Consider the following 19006-nt stretch of genomic DNA (forward strand, 5'->3'; position numbering starts at 1 on the left):
ATTAACATTAGGAACGTAAAATTCAGAGCCCCAAATTCAATATGCTGAAAAGAGACAAACAGGGGGATTCCTAGAGGAGGTAGAACTGCTGACAAAACAAGAGATGTTAGGGGGATTACTCAGAAAGAAACCTTTTATTTTCCCTGTCAACCAGGAAATAGTTCTTGTCAGCCAGAAAATGGTTCTTGTCTCAGCATTTTTCAAAATGCAGTCCAAGAAAATTTCTTCTGAAGAACACAAGAAGTACTACATGAAAATTAGTAACTGGTATTCATTAAAATTGAGAAATTCTATTCACAATAAAACACTATTAAAAGTGAAAAGCCCAATGAAATATTTGGAATACATACATCTGACAAAGTATTCATATCCAAATTACATAAGAACTCCTTCATATCAGAAAGAAAAAGACACAACCCAATAAAAAAGGCAGAAGACTCGGGTAGGCGCTTCTCAGAAGACAACATCCAGACGACTAATAAGCAAATGTAAAGGTACTCAACACCCTTACTCCTCAGTAAAAGCAAATTAAAACCACAGTAAGGTACCACTACACCCACCAGACTGGCTAAAATTAAAAAGCCTAATAATATCTGGTTTGGGTGAGAATGTGGAACAACCGGACATTTCATATGTTACTGGTGGGTGTATAAAATGGTACAGCCACCCCCAAAAAATTGCCTGACATTACTTAGTTTTCTTACACATTAGATTGTTTAAAATATATACTCCTGACTTCCATCTTAAATCTAGTCCATTAAATATATAGGAGTGTGAAATGCAATAAAACTGTAAGAAAAAAAGAAAAAAAAAAGGAAAGGAAATTTAGTTGGTTTTTCTGTGTATTTACGTTCAAAAATCCTACTTTAGACCATATTAAGAGATGGTCTATTCTTTTTCCAATTAATTTTCACATTAAATTTTAGAACTAAAAATTACTATTAGATGTCTCAAAATAGTTGAAAACCTTGGTAACAGTCAAGATTGATCTTTTGAACAGAATATTTTTTAAACTATCCAGAATATACAGATGACAAGTCATTATGTTCCACCCTCTCACGGGGGGGGGGGGGGGGTGGGGTGGGGGGGGGAGACAGTTAAAGATAATACAAAAGTACTTCAAATTTTTTTTTTTTTAGAGAGAATGTGTAAGCAGGGGGGAGGGGTGGGGGGAGAGAAAGAATCTTAAGCAGGCTCCATGCTCAGCGCAGAGCCTGACACAGGGCTCAATCCCAGGACCCTGGGATTGTGACCTAAGCCAAAATCAAGAGTCTCAACAGATTCAGCTACTCAACAAGTAGCTCAACAGACTAAGCTACTCAGGTACCCCACAAACACATTTTTTAACTGCTTCCTCCTCACAATCTTATAGTGTATTAATCAAATGCTTTAATTTTTAATCTTGAGTAAAGAAAGACAGCAGCATACCAGGAAGAGTAATTAATAAGATGTTCAATACCATCAAAGTTTTTTTCTACTATACATCCTGAAGATAGTATAAATATAAAATTATACATTATTGAAATGAACTAAGATTCAGAGGTTGCTAGGCACTAAAAATATTCATTTTCAATACAAGTTTTGTCATTCACTAGTTATTTTTCTTCAAGGCAATCACTGGGTTTCTAAGATTCTAACTACATCTACCTATCAAGTGAAATTAACATCATTTCAGAGCAACATTAAGACTATTTGTAATTATAGGGACATCTGGGTGGCTCAGTTGGTTAAGCGGTCGACATCAGCTCAGGTCATGATCTCACAGCTCATGAGTTTGAGCCCTGCATCACGCTCTGTGCTGACAGCTCAGAGCCTGGAGCCTGCATTGGATTCTGTGTCTCCCTCTCTCTGTCCCTCCCCCACTTGTGCTCTGTTTCTCTCTCTCTCAAAAATAAATAAACGTTAAAAAAAATTTTTTTAAAAAGACTATTTGTAATTATAAAACACGTGAGACATTCAGCAATAACATTTAACCTTAAATAAATGCTTTATTTCAGGAAGTCCTCCGCAAAAGGCAAAAAATGGAATTTTAACTTTAAAATTTAAAGGCCAGAGTTTAACTATGTTCATTTAGAACACTTAAAAGTATTTATGGATGACTTTTTAAAAATCCTACATCTAGCAATATATCCTAAGTAAAAATCCAGAATATCATAGTCAAAATACCAAAGTTTTTCTATGTACACCTGCAATAATCTTCCTGGAAAAAAAACCCCAAAACTGGAAATCCAACATAAGAGAACAGTTTGTTAAATTTAGTGGGTGTGAAATGAAATGTCATATAAAAAAAGCAGGATACAAAATACATATGAATACAACTAAATAAAAACATATAATCATACGTTAAGATGAAAAGATAAACACTATAACGTTACCTCTGAGTGGTACAACTGAGTGGTTTTCATGTTCTTCTATATACCTTTGTTTATTCAAACTTTATAAAATAAAAAGGCATTATTTTTATAATTAACATGTCAAAACATTTCATATCAAATTTCTGTTATAAAATACAATGTTTAAAATCAGGCAATCAATATTTCTGCATTTCTACATTTCTCTTAATAAAAACAGCCCTCTTATCAAAGACTTAATATTAAAGTCCTACTGAAAAATTTTTTTAATGTTTGTTTATTTTTGAGAGAGACAAAGTATGAGCTGGGGAGGGGCAGAGAGAGAGGGAGACAAAGAATCAGAAGCAGGCTCCAGGCTCTGAGCTGTCAGCATAGATGCGGGACTGGAACTCAAATGGTGCAATCATGACCTGAGGCGAAGTCGGATGCCTAACCCAGGTGCCCCTTAAAGCCTTATCTAAAAGAGAACAGGAGTCAAATTGTACAGTTCTCAATAGCCAAAAAATGACACCAGAGAGCATGAATCAGGATAATTAACTACCATGAATGTTTAAATATAATGATACTAAAAATATAAATACAAACAAAAGAAAACTCAGAGCGTTTGAAGAATGCTAGGGAACAAAATCATTATCTTAAAAGCTGGTAAATGAAGAGAACCAATGTCACATTTATCCTGGTTCCTATAGGAATTGCACCGCAGGGTAAACAATAGTTCAGGAGGAAAAGTTCTTTTGAGAAATTCAGCTAATAAGCATTTTGCATTCTTTAAAGAATGTAGGATGGTTACTAACATCACAAAAAGAAAACCAGGGATTATGTATCTCCTGAAAAAAGTATACAATACACCTACTACCTAGTCTTGAAGAGGAAAATAAAACTTTAAGTGCTGAAGAGCAGCAACAAAATCAATGACTGGATGTCTTTAACATTTCAATCAGACTTTGAATGTAATTAAAATCATGTAATTAATAAAGCTGACTTTTAAAGACAAATAACAATTGTGAGATTACAGAAACTGTGCCCTCTTTTCCCTCTCTGTGGAACACTTATAGAACTGGTCATAAACTAGGCCACAAAGAAAAACTCACTTAATTCTAATATGGACATTATTCTGGCCAAATAGTCTGATTATAATAAAATATAAATTAGAAAATACTAGCAAAGTGTTTGAAACCAAATTACTTAAAAACACGCAGTCTTAAAGGTTAATATCAGACTTGAGGCATGCTGCCCTAAGAGGCGCTTCCTTTAAAAGCAAAAAACTTTTTTTTTCTTTTTGCAAAAAACCACCTTTAAAAGTCTAAAACATTTAAAACCAGACAGATTCAGGGCAATAATGACTATTCTTACTATTATTATTTAGCATTATTCTGAATGTAGAGATTAAAAAAGTAACCTAGGAAACACAAATAGGGGCAACTGTTTCAGGAACAGTAGAAGAGAATATTGTCAATACTAGGATTTTCCCCAAGACATCCAAAACTAGCAACAAAAAACTACTTTTACACTACATAAGAAAATCCACAGAATATGTCTTTTGAAATCAGTAGCCTTCCTGCATGGCACCTAGATTAAAAATAATGATGAATGAAGGAAAACTGTTCCATTCTCATAATATCAACAAAAAGATTCATTAGAAATTTCTCTAAAAGAAATGTGCAAGAAGTACATTCTAAAACAATAAAACTGTACTAAAATGTAAAATATCTGAATAAATGGTGACACATAAGAATTTTCTAAACTATGTCTTAATACCCGACAGCTAGGACTAACTGACAAGTATTTTAAAGCAAATAAAATAACCATGACCAATGAAATACCTGAAACATTCTTCCCTCTAACCAGAAAACAAAATAATACAAAAAAACCCAACCTCCCTCCCCACTTTACTATCTTCTGTTCCTAAGACAGCATCAAATTGAAAAAAAATAAAATAAAAAAGGCAAAATTTGCAGAGAACACTAGAGGATCAGGAATTTATTACTCTGACTTTATTCCAGGACTAAGTCTTTCATCATTACGTATAATATTAAAAATGCAGATATAGCTTCTCATTGGTAGGAACAGTGAGTGAACAGAAAAAATAAAGAGTTTTCTCAGAAATCCACCTCTCCTTCTCTTTTCACTCAACTACCCATGTATTCAAAAAGCTCTAGAATTTGCTCTAGAAATCTAGAGCAAAAGACATATACAGGACAAGAATATGATTCATATACTTTGTTCCTTTACACTATGAACTCACAATCAGATGTGAGGAAACACATACTGGAAAACTATACAGAAGGGGGGGATAAATGAAGTAGTATTAGAGTTTTGTGATTTTTTTTTTTTTAAGCCAATGTTTCATCACATGTAAGTGACCACGGATGTGAATCTTCAAAGATTAGAAAGCTGTCATCACTGTAAATAAGCAACCCAAGGTCAAGAAAATCTGAGCGTTTGGGGAAAGAGGCAGGAAGAGGCACAAGAGATGGCTCTAGGGAGAGGAACAGAGCCAAGAACAGCATACTGTGGCAAAAAGACACAACCAAGAGAATGTTCCTTATTCTCCCATTTCACTTCCAGAGAGGTCGAGCTGAGGATCAAGAAAAGGGATACACTATCAGAAACAAACAACAATAAAGGATATCAATTCCAAGTGTCTGCTGATAAGGAAGAAAGGCAAATTAGGTGTTATCTAAAGTAGAGAATACCTTACATTTCCATGCTCTAGATTGCTTTGCAACTCCCAACATTATCTACTCTGAATAGACGAATAGTTACTGATTTCAACACAGTAGCCAAGCCAGCAGGCGCAGCATGATTTTACAAGTTTGCAGAGAATTCAAACTGCTCCAGGTGAGTCCCTAGGGCAAGTCATTTAATTCCTGTATTAGTAAAACCTGGATTTCCTCACAAGGCTATGGTGATAGGTAATTGATTAATGTACAAGGAAGTCATTCTGACTTAACTGATCTACAATGGGGACCCAGGTACCAGTTGTTCTACTACATTTGAGAACCACTCACTGCACCTTAGCAGACTGACTGGAGCACAATGTATGGCTTAAAATATATTTAAATCATTAAAAACATAATACTAATATAATCTGTTTCAATTAATGAGGCCACATACATCTTAGGATATTTGTTTACTACATAATTATTTGTTCATATTCAAAGGATAGCCTATCTATCCTTTAAGACTTCTTTTCATGAAGTGCTCCTTCATTCCCAACCAAAAGTGCCATCTCTGTTCTCTGTCCCTTAATAGCTTGTACCAAACCTATTTTCCACACTTTACTTCTTAGAGTAGTTATATATGTGTTTCTTTATTCATTATTGTGTTTCTGGCTCCTATACATATATCATATATAACCTTCAACTCTAACCAAAGAATGAAACAAGACAGACATTCTGAAAAACATTTCTTTGACTCAAGATATGAATATATCTTGAGAAATATACTGGCTTATGTAACTAAAAACAGCTCACTAGAGCTAATCTATTTTTGAAAAGAAAAAATACACTTCAAACAATAAATATTTTACCTAATTAAGCAAAATGACTTTGAAACACTGAGTAGGTTTCCAAAACACACTAAAAAACAGGCCTATTATCTTTACCAAGTATAGTACTTCTGATGGATGGAAGGTTTTAAATGGACAAGAAAAGCTGAAGTATACACTTCTCTTTATCCCCATCTATACGCCAGGCTAAACAATAGTCACTGAAGTTTCAGCAGATTGTATTTCGCAGTTATATTCTTTATGATATATTAAAATTGACAACTTCTGGAATAATATAGTCATCCACTATTAATACCTAATAATGATGCCTCTATTCTTTTCCCAGTTGCTTCTCTCTGGAGGCATGGATAAGGAGCATTCATATGTTGAAAGACTTTATTGAACATTTAAGAGCCAGACATGGCAACAGGGAATGGAAACATTAAAGTAACAAATGGTCTTGGAGCATACAGCCTAGAAGGAGACAGACAACTGATTATTTCAATATGATGCTCTGAATATAGACTTTACCAGTTATATGGTTAATTTGTTCATATCTCTCTTCCCCCACATTAAAAAGCTTTTTCAAAATTCCTCCTTATCTAACCAAATCCCACCTCAATGTTCAGGTGCACTTCCCCTTTCCCAGGTATACAGCCTGGGGGTTTCTTTCCTCTAGAACACAGGGTTAAGAGCAAGAGCCCTGTGGTCTTCAGGCAAACCAGCCAATATATTACCTCACTAAGCCTCATTTCTTCAAAGGTAAAACTGGGGTAACAAACATACCTACAATTCATAGGGTTGTTTGTGAAAATTAAATGAAAAGAAAAAATGAATGTAAAGTTATTAGCATAGTGCTGGCACGTTCTGAGGCCTCAATATATGATAGGTAGTATCTGTACCTCTCATTCAACAATCTATTAATTAATGCTCTCTTGTAAGATCCCTCAGTTTAATTTTTGAACTGTCGTAACTTTCCATTTTCTTCCCTTATACCTTTATACCTCAAGGCGTAGTTGATGATACGACCTGAATCACAGAAAGAAACCTGTAAAATTAATAGCTTTCATATTTTGGGGGCCACAACCTGCCATCACCTATAATCCATGATATACACGTAAACATATATATAACAAATTAAGGTCATGAACATTCACCTTTATTCCTCTAAATTTACACTAATAATTCTAATGCAGTTCACTAGAAAAGAAACAAAACGTCCCAAAACAACAACAAAAAACCAAAAAACTGGTAAGACCTAAATTGATTTCACAACTCTATGGTTATAACCCACAAGTGAAAAATTCTCTATAAGCATTAATAAATCAAAATGTAGATTTAAAAAATTGTGATACCATACAAACTAAAAAAAAGCCCACAAAGTGAAAACCTTTTAAGATATTTGTTTATGTAATTATAATTTAAAAAGAACTATCACATTTTAAATCATTCCTGAATTTGTTAAATAACTTTTTTCCTGCCATACACAAAATAGGGACCTCTGCTTGACACATGTTGACAGAAATTTGACAACATCTTATTTATTGGTATCTCTGGAAGTAACCCATTTTCCCTCAAAAGAGAAACTATTCTGACTAAACTCTTCAGGAATCTGGGGTGCCTGGGTGGCTGAGTCAACTGAGCAACCGACTCCTGATTTCAGCTCAGGTCAAGATCCCAGGGTCGTGGGATCAAACCCCACATCGGGCTTCAAGCTGAGCGTGGAACTAAGATTCTCTCTCCCTCCCTCAGACCCTCTCCCCCACTTGTACACGCTCTCTCTCTAAAAAAATTAAAAACATAAAAAACACTCTTTAGGAATCAGCCTAAAATATAAACACTCAACTGCAAAAGCTTGCGTTCACAAAATTTCTTACTCTAAAAACTTCTACTCTATTCTTGGCTTAAAAAAAAATTTGTCAGGGGCATCTGGGTGGCTCAGTCAATTGGGTGGCCGACTTCAGCTCAGGTCATTATCTCACGCTTTGTGGGTTCAAGCCCCACATGGAGCTCTGTGCTGACAGCTCAGAACCTGGAGCCTGCTTCAGATTCTGTGACTCTCTCTCTCTCTGCCCCATACCATGTTCGTGCTCTGTCTCCCTCTCAGAAATCAATAAACATTAAAAAACATTTTTTTAGGGGTGCCTGGGTGGCTCAGTCAGCTAAGCGTCCGACTTCAGCTCAGCTCATGATCTCGCAGTTCGTGGGTTTGAGCCCCGCGTCGGGCTCTGTGCTGACAGCTCAGAGCCTGGAGCCTGTTTCAGATTCTGTGTCTCCTACTCTCTCTGACCCTCCTCCATTCATGCTCTATCTCTCTCTGTCTCAAAAATAAATAAACGTTAAAAAAAAAAATTTAAAAAAATTTTTTTAAGAAATTTGTCAGAAAACGAGATGAAATATCTATGCTGAAAAGCCCCAAAATGTTTTAGTAAACATTCCATTTAGAGTGTCTACCATTAGGAGATTATAAACCATTTTTTAATAAATTTTCTTTAATGTTTATTTTTTTTTTTTGAGAGAGAGAGAGGGCGCGTGCGTGCACATGAGCGGAGGAGGGGCAGAGAGACAGGGAGACACAGAATTCAAAGCAGGCTCCAGGCTCTGAGCTGTCAGCACAGAGCCCAACATGGGGCTCAAACTCACGGACTGTGAGATCACGACCTGAGCCAAAGTCGGACACATAACCGACTGAGCCACCCAGGTGCCCCTAAACCACTTTTTAGTAATTCTTAAGTAATTTCTGCCTTATTTGAACTACAATACTATTCTCAAACCCATTTCATAGCTGCAATGGTGTTAGTTTTTTCTTGGTAAGGGAAAAGGTCTTTAGTATATTTCAATTTTTTTTTTTAAGTTTTTATTTATTTATTTTTAGTAATCTCTACCCCTAATGTAGGGCTTGAACTTACAACCCTGAGATCAGGAGTAGCATGCTCTTCCAACTGAGCCAGCCAGGGGCCCCTTCACTATATTTTTAAACTCTAAAGTTTTAGGTTCTATATATTTTTTTAAATGTGTATTTATTTATTTTGAAAGAGAGAGGGCGAGCATGAGCAGAGGAGGGACAGAGGGACAGGGAGAGAAAGAGAGAGAGAGAGAGAGAGAGAGAGAGAGAGAGAGAGAGAGAGAGAGAGAGAATGAATCCCAGGCAGGCTCCACACTGTCAGTGCAAAGTCTGACATGAGACTCAATTTCACAAACTGTGAGATCATGACCTCAGCTAAAACCAAGAGTTGGAAACTTAACCAACTGAGCCACCCAGGTACCCAGTTAGGGTCTATGTATTCTGAAAAAAAGTCAAACCAGCCTAAAAGGTGATTACCATTACCCAAAACTATGGTTCACCTATCAAAAAACTGTATTACTGTACCCTAAATTATTTTATACTAGATATATTTTTTAAGATTCTATTTTTTAATGTAATTTTTGAGAAAATGCATGCACGTGTGCATGAGTGGAGAGGGGCAGAGAGAGAGGGGAGACAGAGGATCCAAAGCTGGCTCTGTGCTGACAGCAGAGAGCCTGAGGTGGGGCTCAAACCTGCGAACCATGAGAACATGACCTGAGCTGAAATTGGGTGCTTAACCAACTGAGCCACCCAGGTACCCCAATATTTTATTTTTTTAAGTAATCTCCACACGCAACGCAGGGTTCAAACTCACAATCCCAAACTCAAGAGTCTCATGCTTTACTGGCTGAGCCAGCCAGGTGCCCCTTAATACTAAATATTCAGGCATAAAAATTATTATAGATTTATTCTTATTTTTATTATTATTTTTCCTAATGTTTACTTTTGAGAGAAAGAGTATGCACAAGCAGAGGACGGGACAGAAAAAGAGAGGGAGACACAGAATCCAGAGCAGGCTCCAGGCTCTGAGCTGTCAGTGCAGAGCCTAACATGGGGCTCAAACCCACAAACCATTAGATCATGACTTGAGCCGAAGTTGGACACTCAACTGACTGAGCCACCCAGGCGCCCCTAGATTTATTTTTAAATGGAAGTCTCAAACTCACCGATGAAATCTATTCTCCCCGACCCCCACTTTGGATTATGAAACACACCATTCTTTTATTTAACCAAAATGCTCCTTTCCTCCACTTCTTTTATTAAATATATACTATTTCTTTTGAATAGAGTATTAAAATAGACCTCATCCCAGGTTTTTTTTCTCCATTTGACTGTAAAAGTTTCGTAGAATTTCATAATGCTTTAGTTTACAAAGAATAAAAAAGTAAATTATAATATTATTGAGTACCTATGAATGTATACACTGCAGTACTAAATGCTGGGAGTGGAGGAAAGGTGTTAAGCATGGAGGACACTGACCTCCAGAAAGCTCACAGTAGAGGGAAAATATGCACACAGACTACAAAAGCATGAACAAGGGATCAAGAGGGAGTGTGCTAAAAGGGAAGAAATGCTGAGTGTAGGCCGAATATGGAAGTAGCCAACCTCAAGATTCCAAATGGGAATGAATATTTATAGTATGTGCTTTTAACATTCCACTGACTGTGTCAATGAATATAAAGGTTTTGTTGTTGTTGTTTGCTTGCTGTTGCTTTTATTACCATGTTCTCAGCTTGCCATTCATACTGTATGAGATTCTGATCTAATTTTCTACAAAGGTTAGAGAGAAACACAGATTTGGATTTTGTACAAAAAAGATGTGCAGTGAGAGGAAGATTCACTACAAATGAGCCTCATTTAACAGAAAAACTAACTCCCAGGTTCCACAATGAGAAAACTGGTTTGGAGGTTGTGCCTTTATTTACCACTAAATAAATAAGCACCCCTTAAAAACAAACAAGTCGCCTCCATTTCACTTAAGAACATGTCTTTCTAAGACAATTTTATAACACTGCAGCGAGACGACTTAGGAAAACTGTTTAAAAAAAATTTTTTTTTTAATCTTCATTTATTTTTGAGAGAGAGACAGAGACAGAGACAGAGTGTGAGCAGGGGAGGGGCAGAGGGAGAGGGAGAGGGAGACAAAGAATTTGAAGCAGGCTCCAGGCTCTGAGGAGCCTGACGTGGGGCTGGAACTCCCGAAACCTGAGTTCACAACCTGAGCCAAAGTCAGCTGCTCAACCGATTGAGCCACCAAGGGGGCCCTGGGAAAATTATTTTTAAATGATACATTCAGATTTCTGAAGAACAATGAATGGTTCTGTTTTACTAGATTTTTTTTTTTCTAACTGCGCTTCTCAGTGCCTCCATTTAGGGCATTAAAACATAAGATTTTTTTTTAAGTAATGCACTTAGAATTCATATTTTCTTCCCCCAAATTTGTTGACGGAGCTACACCTTGCCTAGGCTGTCCTTAACGAACAAAAATGTGTGCTCAGAAAAAGAGCACACTGGAACTTCCCAAGAGGGCAGAAATCTTTCACTCACTAACATATCCCAAGTGCCAAAAACAGTGCCTGGCCCACAAAGAGCACTCAGAAAAGAACTTGTTCAAAGATTCCTGCTTATACCACTTTACATCAAACTATGTATTAGCTAATAAGAACCTCAGTGTCTTTGTTTTTAAAAGGGAGATAATTCAAGGGAGTCCTTGTTGCTCCAGGGTTGATTCTATGCCTTTGAAGTTAAGATGTCATAATACACAAATGTTCATTAATAAGCTGTATTTTAAATTTCTGTCCATGGGGTCTATTTGCAATAAGCCTTAGACAAAACAATCCAAATGGAAACTCACAAGTAAAATCACAAATTTTGCAAAGTAGAACTTCATGAGGTTGACCAAAGTGATAATGGATCATCATTCATGTTTTTAGCTTAGATAATGGCATCAGTATTGACTTTTTTGGTTTAACCCCTTTTCCCTTAGAGATACATCCTGGAAGCACTTATGAATGAAGTAATATGTTCAAAAATAATGGGGGTGGGTGGGCATGGAAGGAACATGATTGGCCATGAGTTGATAATTGGAAGATGGGTTAGAGAACTATTCAAATCACATGTATTGACAAATGAGATTCTGGCAATAACATCCTGTTAACTAGAGGAGAAAAAACTGACAAAGTGTTTTAAAAGAATGAGTAAGAAAGGTCCTTGAGGGGCACCTAAGTGGCTCAGTCAGTAGAGGATGTGCCTCTTAATCTCAGGGTCATGAGTTCAGGCCCAACATTGGGCATGGAGCCTACTGAAAGAAAGAAAGAAAGAAAGAAAGAAAGAAAGAAAGAAAGAAAGCAAGCAAGCAAGCAAGCAAGCAAGCAAGCAAGCAAGCAACTAAAGAGGTATTTGAAAAATGGGAAGGGCTTCATATATATATGAACTTTGTGCTCAATTTTGCTTTGAACCTAAAACTGCTCTAAAAAATAGTTTGTTCATTAAAAAAAAAGGATAGTTTATTGCACTGTTACACAACTTTGTCAGAAAAATTCATATTCCCAAAATCACTTAATTCATTTACTTTGTCTTTCTATGGAAAATCAACTTTTAAATCAACTTTACAAAGAAACTTTGGTTCTTGTTCGGAGTGTTGTCACATAGTAACAATGGCAAACCTTTTCTACTACTTTCCCAACTGGTTTTCACTGATGAATGTGGTAATGTGTCAAGACTTTAAGATTTTTTACTAAAAACAGGCACTTCTATTTATTGTGTACTTTACAATTTCAACACACAAACATTAGATATCCTAAATAAGTTCATTGTGTTAATAGATAACTGAGATTCAGCAGTTAGCATTTTCCACTTTCTCCCTTAACAAAGAGATGATACAAATTTGGGTGCTCTTGTGGTCAGATTATTACTTTCGATAAAAGGAGTTCAGTGTATTTGATAATTCTTATCTTGACTAAACTTAGGTTTCTGGTGGTTATATAATCTAATTAAATACATTATGTGGTTTCAACTGGGATAATCCAATTTCTATTTTAGAAGCCTACATAATTAAACAAGGAAGTTACAGTTTAATTAGCAAATGAAATGATTTATCAATATAATAGTCATATCATAATAATAAAACAGCACAGAAGTTAACGTTTCACTCTAACAACAACAAAAAAAACACATTTAAATGTGTGTGGGGGGGTTGCCTGGGTGGCTCAGTTGATTAAGCATCTGACTTTGGCTCAGGTCATGATCTCAGGGTTCATGAATTCAAGCCCCACGTCGGGCTCTGTGCTGACAGCTCAGAGCCTGGAGCCTGCTTTGGATTCTGTGTCTCATCTTCTCTCTGCCCATCCCCTGCTCATGCTGTGTCTGTCTCTCTCTCTCAATAATAAATCATCGTTAAAAAAAAATTAAAAATAAAACATCTTGGTAAAAACATTTAAATGTCCTTCATAATACAGTAAGCCCACATCCTTCACGAGAATCAAAATTCTGATTGAAAAAAGGAAACACTAAAGAATTACATCCATAATGTAATTACAGGTAAACTTATAGGAAATAATAGCCCATTCACTTGTTTTCCTTCCTCTAGACCAACTTAAAGGAACACAGAGCTAGAAAGGCCCTTTAGCACTAACTCAGTGATTTTTGGATCCCTGAGCAGGCTTCAGGGGCTTCTATGGTCAGTGAAGTGTTAAAACGAAAAAAAAAAATCGTTGCAACTGCATTCTTCCCAAAGACCCCAACATTGTGTTTCTGATTTTGCTTTTATACAACAGTCCGTGGCTAAGTTTTAAGTTTGAAAAACCACTAAGAGTCTATCACACTTTCCAAGAGGACTCTAAAGCTTCAGAGAGGTTAAGAAAGACCAAGATGATAATGTTCATGGCAAGGGCAGGTAAAGAGAAACTGACATCTTCAAACTAGACCTCCACCGCCTCACGTGAAAGGTCCAAAGGACAAAGGAAGAAAAAGTTTCAAGATTACCTTTATTCAACTCCATCATGGGCCATACCAGTTATCCACCAATACCTTTCACTTAGTGTCCAGGAGCAGTCTTTCCTGTGACCATTATTAGGTTTGAGCCTCTCTTCTCCAATTTGTTTCCTTGCTTCTTAAACACTGTCCCTGTGATATTATGTCACACAATGTCTCTTTAACAGGCAGTTCTAATACTTTAACTTGTTCATGCAAGAGAGCTTGTATTTTATCACAGGCCAATTTTTAAAATACACAGAAATAACCTTTCTCACAGAGATACTACATAGACCCACAAGTCTTGAAATGGATGGAAACAGAATGACAATAAGTACTAAGGTGAGGTAAAAAGTAAAAAAAAAGGGAGCCTGAATATTCCCAAACCAGAACTCTATCCCACACAGACCTGTGATGCCCTGATTAGGGGTGTATACTTCTGGTCCGGGATCCAGTCCCAGTGCCTCTGAACAGCATTTACACTCTGGTCTTCTTTAGGAATGTGCTTGATCTATGCAACTATTCCCAGTGCTTTACAAGCTGCTCAAACAGTCCTTGCAGAAAGATACACATTGGCTTATTTGAGGCTCTACAGGATAAAAAATAAAATCATAAAATACCACACCAGGGCTGTCTCCCAGGAATTATTTAGTCCAACCCCTTCATTTTTCACAAGAATGCTAATATACATGAATTAAAGTCACTTTCCCACCGTCACAGAGCTACTACTGGTAGAAGTTAGATTTTGTTTTCATTACTACTTTCCATTCTTCTACAAAGTACTAAATATGATCACTGCTCAGGTAATTGCCAGCTATCATCACATGTTTTGGCATCATTTAGATGTAAACTTGTGCAACACAAGGCTTATTAAAAAACAACAAGTGCAACTATAAACAGGTCACCTTAACATGACTTAGGAGAAAAAAATACACCCAAGATCACAACATGTCCCACCAAGTTCAGAATGTCTCATACTGCAATCCTTAGAATCAGTTTGTTCCAAAATAAAATCCTGACAGCATTTCTTGCTAGTTACTTCGACATAAATGGTTTGAGTTTCATAGGCTAGTAAGCTTTATCAACTGCAATCTTGCCCTCAACACCAAGGACTGTCTCCACTGTATTTTTAGCCATTTCCAGATAAAAGCTACATACACATAATAAGCCAAAAATAATCAAACTCTAGGTGCTAATTTGCCAAGCTTAGTAATAAGTATGTCAGAAAACAATGCTTAACTATGCCTGTGAAGATTCTAGATTCAGAAATCCACACCAGGTAAGCATTCACACATTGGTATATATTGTGCATCTAAAAGAAGCTGTGTCCCCCAAAATGGTTATTCTCTGGCAAATCTAATAAGAATGATTAAAATGGGGAATTACTGGAACCGACAAAGTATTTTTACTGTGCCTGAGTAAGACAAACACATAGAAGCTCACATGAAAAATCATTTGATTTCAATCAGTTATGAAACATAGAACATTGCTGTTTTGACTAAAAGTGGTTCTTTTCCCTGTTGCATTTCTTTTTTCCCAGAGTCTAAGAATCCTAAATACACAAACTTCTTTACACTCTCTTCAAGAGGAGAGCTGTTAACCTTGACATTTTATGGTCACTCTTTGAAAAGGGAAAAATTAAGTGTTTAAGTTTTGCTTTTTAATTAAAAAGGTAATTATTCCCACCACCACTGAGCCAAGTGGAGATGAGAAATTTGTCAGAGGCTCCCTAATAATTGGCATCCTGTGAGATAAGGATCATCCTGTGAGGAAATGTAGACAAGACTATTGCATTACAAAACCCTGAGTCATCACCCAGTTCACTCAGCAGATTTGGGTAAACAGTGGATAAGTGACTTATGTCTTGTGCGTTTATCCATCCATACCCACATTCATGAACATACAATGTTACCAGATTTTGTGTACAGTTAACCAAACAAGATACAGCACAACTTTCTTAAAAAATTCTTCTCTCACAAAGAAGATACCCATCCAGCAAATAAAGTGTCTAACCTTTGCCCGTCAGACCGTATTTTTACTTGCTGCGCCCCCCTCCAATTTCAGTGGCACTATAGCTTAAGGAGAGTTTGTGCAAAAAAAAAAAAAAAAAATAGAAACAGAAACAGTAATCAAACAATAACATAACTCCTGAAACTGATTTTTAGGTCATCTATATTCATCTGAGCGACTCAAAAATTAACGCAAGCCCTGTACTAATAACGCCTTGGACAATCTGACAGCTCTCTTCCTTCCTTCCTTTCCTTAGGGTCGCACATTTCCAAAGGAAATGTCACAACTGGAGAAACATACTTTCCCGATGTTCTAAGACTCAACATTCTCAACATTAACTGTCTAGTATACAGCTCAAGAAAGCGCTAAGAGCTAATTTTGAACCAATCTATTCAATCAAACCCACAAAGACTGAGCAGGCCCAAAAAAGCAGAACCTACAAGTTCCCTACGGCCTCCTTCCCATTCAGAAAGTTACGAGACCTAAATTGAGGGCTATAAAGAGGCGGAGACCGTAGAGGAAGAACCGGAGGAAGCACCAGGAAAAGTCGAGTTACTCCCCCATAGACGAATCCTCTCCTCCCACATCCCCCATGGGCAAAGGTTCAGGACCCTTGGGGTACCCTTCATCTCTCCCTGAGGGCCTGGTGCCCTCCGGCTCCCCAAGATGCCGTAGGTCGCAAGACAACAACCTAAACCCTTGGGGAGAAGCAGCTAGGGAGGACGTACAAGGCTGGTGAGGACAGAGGAGGTCCCGCTGTAAAGTGGCAGGGAGCGGACCTGAGTGCTTCCCAGGCTTCCTGTAGCGATTCTGCGACTACTGCTCGGAGACCACCGGAGGGTCGAGTCGGGGCAGAGCTGTGTCCAGCGGTCCCGTGTGGACAAAGAGCCGCCGCTGCCCTTGCCCCGGACGCTTTCCCACTGAGCCTTTGCCCCCCTTTGCCCACGCACCCACCCTGCAGACCCGAACACACTTACGTGGAGAGTTTCCTGGTCCAGAAGAGGCCCCCGGGCCACAGCTCTTGGAGCTGCACGGCCCGGCCCAGGTTGCTTTTGATCTGGGCCAGCTGCAAGTCGGACTCGGCGTCCAGCCGCTCGGCATAGGGCAGCAGCTTGTTGTAGACGATCTCCTTCTGCGGGACGAAGCCCCGCGAGTCCGGGCCGGGACGCCCGCCGGGCTCCGGGGGATCCCCGCCGCCAGCCCGCTCGGCCGGCTCCATGAGCCTAGGGACACCCCCCCCCACCCCCTCCCACCCTAACCCTCCCCGGCCCCCACCCTTCTCCGGGCTCCGCCTCCTCCGCGTCGTCGTCGCCCCGCGGCCGTCGGCAGCCCGTAGCCCTCGGCCCGACCGCTGGGCCCCCTGCGCTGGCCGGCGCGCTGCTGGTCCCCGCGCGATCCCAGTTCGTTGGCGGCGGCAGCGGCCGCTCTGCCCGCCCCGCACCGGCTCAGCTGGTGACGCTGCAGCAGCCGGGCCCGCAGGTTCCGGACGGGCCTCAAGTCACTTCCGGGGCGGGGCGGAGCGACGGCGTCGGAGGAGGTGGCGGCGGTGGTGGCGGCAGCGGGAGCCCAGCGGGCCGCGCCTTTCTCGCCGTGGGCCGGGCTCGGACCCCCCACCCCCGGGCCTCACCGGCCGAGCGCGAGCCTGCCCCACCGGAAACACGAAGCCGAATTCCAGGCTATTGTCCTTCCTCGCCTGGGGTTGCGCGGTCCCTGTGGCTGTCCTTGGGAGCCCGTAGTCGCGGTGCTCTCCGCCAAGGCGGTGGGCCTAGTCCCCCACGCCGAGTGTGTGGAAAAACCTAGGTACTCTGTATCCATCTCACTTGTTAATTATAGATTTTTTTACTCTGTCTCCTTTAAGTCCCCTCTTTCGGGTATTTTTCTGGCCGCTCTCATTCCAAAAAGGTAAATTGTTATTCAACAAATATTAATTGAACTGCTATTTTGTGTGTCAGCCGCTCCTTTTAGGCCCTTGAAATGGGAAGAGCACGTGATTTCTGCCCTCCAGGGTTTTACAATCTACCTGAGCTTTAGTCTAGGGAACGAGCAATTACAAGACAATACTGTTAATTACTGGATAAGTACAGGATGCCTTGGGAACACCTAAAGAGAATTTCAAACTGTAGGGGTGTCAGGTAGTTTCCTAGAAGTGATAAAGTTGAGGTTTAAGGGGGTTGAGGGCAGAGTTGGTTAGGAAAAGGAGGAGAAGGTACAGCAACAGTTTAGAGGCCACAAGCATGCACTCTAGGAATTCAAGGAAGTTCAGAATGGCTGCAGATTGCTTGCAAGAGGGGAGTGCAGGATTGAAACCTAGAAAAATGCTAGGGAGTTTTTAGAGCATTAATCCTAAAAGCAACAAAAACTCTGAAACATTTTAAGCATAGGAGTGGTGTGATATAACTTACATTTTCCAAGAATCATTCTGGCTTTATGTGGAGAATGGATTAAAATAGACACCACTGGAAACTGGAGGAACTCTTAAGAAGTTGTGACATAATGATGTCCTGGATGTCAGTGGAATGATTTGAGAGCTACTGCAGCAAGTAAAATGGCCTGGACTTGGTAGCTGACTGAATATGAAGAGTGAAACAATGGGAAGAGACAGGATGATTTCAGATTTGTGGTTTGGGAAGATAGATAGTAAACTCCTTCATTGAGATGAAGAACACAACAGAAACAGATTTGGAGACAGAATGCCTAAGGGATGGAAAAGTACTTTGATGTATGGATCAAGGGGATGATCTAAACTGAAATATTGATTAGCATATAGGTAGGACTGAAGGGAATGAGACAGAGACTTACTAACAGATAACAGGCATATTAAGAATTTTAAGAGTTTATTGAGCAAAAATCTATCGAAATTGGGCAGAGTAAAAGCAGAAGTTTGGAGCCCAGAGAGGAGCCAAGGGAAAGATTTATGTAGAGAAGGTGTGGAGACAAAGAAAGGAAACTATTTGATTGGCTATACCTTAAAGCCCAGTTGGCTGTTTATGATTGGTTGTCCTTAGCGTTTAGATTTCATAACCTTGAGTCATTTACACAGAATTTGGGCAAGGACATTAGAGCCACCTCAGTCTAATGGCTGTTGTGTAATTAGGTTAACAGTATGAAAAGAGTAGGATCCTTGACCAGCCTCTCAGGGGTACCATATTTAGGGATGTGTAGAGAAAGAGGAGAGAGACCACAAAGAATGCTCATGAGAAGCTGTCAGAGAAATAGGAGGAGTTCTAGGAAAGGGGCCTTCCTAAAGATGGAGTGTTTCAGATGGAGGAAGTAATCAGTGTACCAAAAGTGATTTGAGCTGTTAAATGAAATGAGAACTGAGTAGAGTTTATAGGA

General features: G+C 39.0%; 2 protein-coding genes across 4 annotated transcripts in view; one reads left to right on the plus strand and one right to left on the minus strand.

The window, feature by feature from the left end:
* PSME4 (proteasome activator subunit 4) overlaps window positions 1-16914 on the minus strand; it is a 98351-nt gene extending 81437 nt beyond the window's left edge. For both annotated transcript variants that reach the window (XM_027072449.2, XM_053200596.1), the window contains exon 1: window positions 16648-16914. In XM_027072449.2, coding sequence (XP_026928250.1) covers window positions 16648-16889 — 242 coding nt within the window. In that variant the 5' untranslated portion in view covers window positions 16890-16914. The remainder of the gene's footprint in view (window positions 1-16647) is intronic.
* Window positions 16915-17195: 281 nt separating this feature from the next.
* The window catches only part of ACYP2 (acylphosphatase 2), a 274964-nt gene continuing 273153 nt past the window's right edge, over window positions 17196-19006 (plus strand). For both annotated transcript variants that reach the window (XM_053200598.1, XM_053200599.1), the window contains exon 1: window positions 17196-17470. The gene's annotated coding sequence lies outside the window, so the exon portion shown is untranslated. The remainder of the gene's footprint in view (window positions 17471-19006) is intronic.

Source organism: Acinonyx jubatus, chromosome A3 (assembly GCF_027475565.1).
Source record: "Acinonyx jubatus isolate Ajub_Pintada_27869175 chromosome A3, VMU_Ajub_asm_v1.0, whole genome shotgun sequence".
Lineage (NCBI taxonomy): Eukaryota > Metazoa > Chordata > Mammalia > Carnivora > Felidae > Acinonyx > Acinonyx jubatus.